The sequence below is a fragment of the Engystomops pustulosus genome, chromosome 5, assembly GCF_040894005.1.
Source record: "Engystomops pustulosus chromosome 5, aEngPut4.maternal, whole genome shotgun sequence".
Lineage (NCBI taxonomy): Eukaryota > Metazoa > Chordata > Amphibia > Anura > Leptodactylidae > Engystomops > Engystomops pustulosus.
The window spans coordinates 131,197,221-131,203,220 of record NC_092415.1 but is presented as its reverse complement, the minus strand read 5'-3'; the positions used below and the strand labels follow the sequence as shown (position 1 = coordinate 131,203,220).

Here is a 6,000-nt window from a genome sequence, read left to right as displayed (position 1 = left end):
GTCCGACGGCAGTAACTAGAATCACAGCACCGTCCAAACGCAGGTACCCGGCATACAATTTTGTGACCCATTGTGTGTCTACTGTGAATGTCAATTGTAAGCGTGTAATATGCTTGTCCCCCATATCATATTGTGTACTGTACTGTAGTATATTATTATGTAACTTAAGAAAGCATGAATATTGCAAACAAGCTGAGTAACTCCTAAAGTCTCTTTGCTAAATGTTTTTTGTCTGCTACGCTGGACACTTTGTACAAAATAATTTCTCCGCTGGGGATCAATAAAGTTGTATTGTATGGCATCATCAAAATTATCTGTGTAAAGATAATTTCCAATAAATGTAGTCATATAGTCTCTTAGAAACAAGATAGTTGTTCTTGGATAGGACCACCCCAGCCACGGCGGCCAGACATGTGCTATTGAGCCCTGCTTGACCACCTAGATTCAGCTTTCATTACCATAGGACGGCTGCAGGACATACAGCAACTACAGGCCAATATGTTTTTTTGTACAATCACTACAGCAAAGGTGGTCATATCCAAGGACTTTATCACATTTCTATGGGACAATATGGCTGCATTCATGAGAAATGAGCTTGACAACGGTACATTTTTAAAAAATTATACCTACCTGAAGAATATACATGGGGCAGATGAAATTAAACGTCAATGTCAAGATCAGAATAACTAACTTCTGAAGATGCAGTTTAGCCCATCACTGAGAAAAGAGCTCAGCTGAGGAAGCTTGACTAGCTAGACCTTATCTAATCATTTGGAGTTAAATCAATTTGCCCGGCTCAGGGAATGTTGCTGAGCAGGTAACGGACTCCAAATACTTGTCTATCTCTGTAAATGTTCCCATGGGAACTACTCTAAAAATATTGTATAGGGTATAAATGTTGTTTGGACTGAAGACACAGAACTCTGTAAATGAGAGAGTGGGAAAAAGCTCCATTGTTGGATGTTGAGGTAGTGTTTCTGTTATATTCAGTGGCATCTTTTTGATCAAAGAAATCACAATCAAGCAGGGCATTTGGGGGCCAAATGCGGCCCTTAATTTAAGACTGTGCTGGCATATCCGTACAATTAACATTTGAATAAAGACAAATACTTCAGAAAAAACATCCAAGAATCCAATTTAATGGGGAAGTGCAAGTTAACAACTTCTGCATATTGTCATGAAACTGTTGTAGTAAAAAAAACAGCACAGTTTGTTTCAGAGATTTCATTTTTTTTGTATTTCCAATTTAAAAGTCTGTACATAAAGAAACCACTAAACACAGACATATTTACAAACAGTGGGAGAAAATAAAAATAATCCATTATTGTTTGTTTATCCCAAATAAAAAATACAATTATGAAAATATAGGCTACGTTTTTGTTTTACCACACTCAATTGATCAAATGGTAAGGCTTTCATGGCAATCCTAGTTTATTAAAGCTCATCACGATCCCTTTTCAGTATTGTGTACCTATATTCACTTGGGGCTAATTTTTGGAAAGAACTCTCTGGAGGATTACTTGCCAATTCTTGAGTTTGCTGGAAAAAACAAACAAAAGACAAACTATAATTTTTGGTAAATAAAACATGCAGATTTACTAAACAAAACAAATTATATCTTGAAAAGGGAGGGTAAAACAACCAAAACAATGCTTGCTCCACAAGGCTCCAACACTTGCCTCTATCAGTGATGCCACAAATGGCCGTTGCTGGGCACATCCCATATTTTCTGTGCTGAAAATTGAGTGAGAATGTACATGCAAGACACACCCCCTCTCTCCCAGATATTCCAGCAAGCACACAACGAGCACTTGCTTGTGGGCAATAGGCTTTACAGGATCGAAGATGCATTGATATAAGAATTTGAGCCCATTGACCCCTTTCCACTGCAGCCCTTTTCAGTTTTACATTCACCAGAATAGCTGATGGTAGATGTTTAAGCAGGTCACCATTTCAGAGAAATAAAAAAAATTAAAAGTAAACGAGTTCCCCCAATTAGTAATTATGCAAGGCCCTCGGTGTGGCTCGCTCCGCCCACACAGCAATCAGAGATCTGGTGACGTCACCGGATCTCTTGATGCAGTTCTTGTGAGATCATCGCCGAGTGTATAAATGCAATGCCATGATCACGTAAGAACTTCTGAGGGAGAGCCAGTGAAGTAACAGACTAACTGCTGTGTGGAGGGAGACAGCCGGGTTGAGAGCCATGCGTAATTGCTAATCTGAGGAGCCAAAAGGCGTTCAGCAGAGGTTACTGAACCTCGGCAAAGGACGGTGAGGCAAGGAGAGTTCACTGTAATATGCAGCAAACACCCACCCTGCATGAGCCCTTTTCATACCACTTTGCTGACACCGCGGAGTAAAAACAAATTGGTGGAAATACATTCACCTGTCTCCACGAGAATTCTGGTGTCATTTCCACCTGAAATGGACCATTTTCAGACAGTTTTCCAGGCGCTTAGCCTGGGCACCAGAAAATGGAGTTTGTGAGCCATAAAATTCTGCACCAGAAAATTCTGGAGGAAACTAGACCAACTAATAGCTGCAGATAAAACATCTGGCATGATTTATCTGGTGCAGAATACAGTGGAGTCAGACTCTACACGAGTCTATTCACCAACAATTTTAATTAATCTCCCCCATTTTGTGTCAGGAAGGGGTTACATTTTTTGCAGTTTTTTTTTTTAATTAGGGCCAATTAAAAAGTGTTAAAGGATTTTTTTTCTCCTTAACTAATTGTTAAAAGTTATTGGTGAGAATAAGCCTCTCTTGTAATGAAAGTTGTTTTTTTAATTTTCAAATTAACTCAAAATAAATATAATAATTTGATTTTATACATCTACATCCCCCTCTACAATTACCATTTCTGGTTAAACCACAACAATAAACAAATTAAGCAGTCAAAATTATAGCACATTACACTGAATATTCTATATACCTGTCCTGGAGCAACATCGGTTGGGTCAGGTCCATGGTGAAATTCCCTATGCAATTTTCCAGAATGTAAATCTAAGACAAACTGTTTTAGTTTCCCAGGAATTCTGGAAAAAAAGTAGAGTTTATATGCCATTATAAAGGATTGCTGTTCACTTATATTGAATATTAAAAATTGCTGACAGACTCCCTTTAATAGCATTACCATACAAAGATGCTGACAGCATTAAGTAGCCTGGAGATCTATGGAACTAAACGTTTATATGGATTCCGAGCACTGGTACTGGTATGCAAGATCTCTTCAAAGTACTGCTGCTCAGCCCTGGCTTTTGTTTTCATAAGCTAGCTGTCCAAAGTTTAAAGGGTATGCAGACATTCAGTTATTTTAATTCATCTCTTCTTCAATTGGATTTTATTTAACTCCTTCACAACTGCTATACGGCCATGCAAGTCCTATTTGCACATGCCTCTCAGAACCGGAGATATCCACCCTTAAAGTTGTAATAAAAATAATGTTTACAGCTTTCAATTTCCGATTTTAACTTTAAGAGTGGATATCTCCAGTTCCGTAAAGCACCCTTACTTTCCTGTGTAATATGACACTAGAATTATGTTTCTAGGTGCAAAGGTTCAGGAAATATAGGTGTTTGAAGTGAGCCCCCCCAGGGTTACTGTTACGTGCAAGATATGTTCCATAGGTTTGTTCTTAAGTTGAATTTGTATTCAAGTCGAAACTGTACATTTTAAAATTGTGGTTTCAGACAAATATTTTTTTTGCCCCAGTGACAATTGGAGTTTCAACATTTTTTGCTGTAATGGGATCAAGGATTATCAATAAAAGCTTTATTACAGACACCTTACAGCTGATCATTGCAGTCTGGGACTATAGTAAAGCATTCAGAGAGCTTCACCAGAGGTCACAGTGGGCAGAGGGGGCCGTCTGTAACTAGGGTTCGTCTGTAAGTCAGGTGTCCTTAAGTAGGGGATGCCTGTACCTGTGTAAAGAAAATGTCACATAAATGTAGCAATGTTGTGCCATAGAAATGAGACGGCTTCCATGAATATGAGCACCCCGCACTCTGGTAGCAGTGGCCAGAAATGTGCTATTGAGGAGCAATCATCACCAAAGGACGTGTAGGACATACAGTATTTTCTGGGCATTTCATATGCAAAAACTATGTTTTTTGCAATAACTCCAGCAAAGGTGGTTGTATCCAAGAAAAACATTTCTACGTGATCAAATGGCTACATTTTAGGAAAATCATCTTCACACATGTACATTTTTTAAAAAGCATTGAAGAAATATTCATATGACAGATACCGTATATACTCGTGTATAAGCCGAGTTTTTCAGCACAAAAAAAATGTGCTGAAAAATGTCCCCTCGGCTTATACACGAGTCAATATACATATACTTAAACAATAATAAACTTATATACTCACCCTCCGGTGGCCCCGAAGTTCGCGCGGAGCCTAGTATGACGTCAGCAGCGGCTGTGTACAACCGGGAGGGGGGGGCAGTGCTGTGTACGACCGGGGGGGGGGGGGGGGGTCGGGAGGGTGCTGTATACTACTGGGAGCAGGCTGTATACTACTGGGGGGCTCTGTGACCAATGCATTTCCCACCCTCTGCTTATACTCGAGTCAATAGATTTTCCCAGTTTTTGATGGTAAAATTGGGGGTCTCGGCTTATACTCGGGTCGGCTTATACTCGAGTACATACGGTAAATTAAATGCGAGTGTCAAAATAAAAATTTAACACTTTCCCAGCCAGTCGTTAGCTGAAACTGAAATTGCAGCATAAAGTATACCAAATGCCAAAATTTCATTTGATGGCAAAAACTAATTTTTCTTGATTACAGCTTACAGACCACCAATATGCAACTTTGTGATAAACACAAATCATTAGAAAAAATGCACGAAAAGTGATGCGTTTTACGCCCAAATAGTGATGTAAAATAATGAGTCACAGTGATTCGATTTATATATACCACCATACTCAGCATCTCCAAGAACGTAAATTCTTTTTGACAAGCAATGCAATATTTACTTGAAATTCACAAAATAAATATTTAAAAATGCTATCCTCTCTAAATCATTTCTGAGTCAGCCTACCCATGGATAAAAACAGAACTACCACAGAACCTCGCCCTTAATTCTGAGGCCCTTTTTCATTTTTGCTTTCCATTTTTTTACTTCCCACCTTCAAAAATCCATATCTTTTCCATTTTTCCATGTTGTAAGCTGTACTAGAGCTTGTTTTCTGCGTAACAAATTGCACTTCATGTTGACAGTATTTAATATTCCATGCCATGTACTGGGAAGTGTGAAAAAAATTTCCAAATGCAGCGACATGTCTACTTTATTCTTATGGTCGGTGCAATCACGGGCATAACTGTTTTATACGGTGTGTGCTTTTTTTCAACTTTTGACGTTTTCAAAGCTACCATTTTTAGGACTTTTCTGCGCTTTGATCACTTGTTTACTGAATTTTTTATATGTTTCAAAATGGCAAAAAACTGGCAATTTCGACTTTGGGTGCCATTTTCAGATACAGGATTAAATTTTTACATTTTTTTTTTTTTAATTTTTACTATTTTTCAGATCCCCCTACGGTACTTTAGTCCTACCAAATGGGGATGTACCACGTTTTATTACAATGTGCAAATCGCGCATTGTAATGAATTGGTTAAAACCGTACATAAAGAGGCTGTCATGACAACTGATCGCTGCCCCCACTGATGACCTCATAGGGCGCCACCGGAGGCATCTACAGTGTTAAACGTCTGCTATCGGTGGCAGCACAAACCGCGGGTGTTCTGATGCTATATGCAGCAAACGCCCACCTTGTATGGAAAGGGCTCTCAATACACCCGCAGCCAGCATGTGACGAACTAGTATGTCACAGGTCGGTAAAGGGTTAACGCTAAAAGTCTCAACTAGATCTAAATGGTTTTGTTCAATTTTGAATTTGTAATGTACAGAACCAAAAATTTGAAAAAGGTTTTCTCAGCTCTAATATTTATGGATCTATATGTATGTTTTCACAACCGTATTCAGCTACT

General features: G+C 38.8%; 1 protein-coding gene across 1 annotated transcript in view; it reads right to left on the bottom strand.

Annotated features, from left to right (window-relative positions):
• Nucleotides 1-1,118: 1,118 nt before the first annotated feature.
• Nucleotides 1,119-6,000, bottom strand: part of ERP44 (endoplasmic reticulum protein 44) — a 68,851-nt gene continuing 63,969 nt past the window's right edge. The window contains exons 11-12 of the mRNA XM_072153055.1: nt 2,939-3,041; nt 1,119-1,539 (exon numbers count right to left, since the gene is read on the bottom strand). Coding sequence (XP_072009156.1) covers nt 1,435-1,539; nt 2,939-3,041 — 208 coding nt within the window. The 3' untranslated portion in view covers nt 1,119-1,434. The remainder of the gene's footprint in view (nt 1,540-2,938; nt 3,042-6,000) is intronic.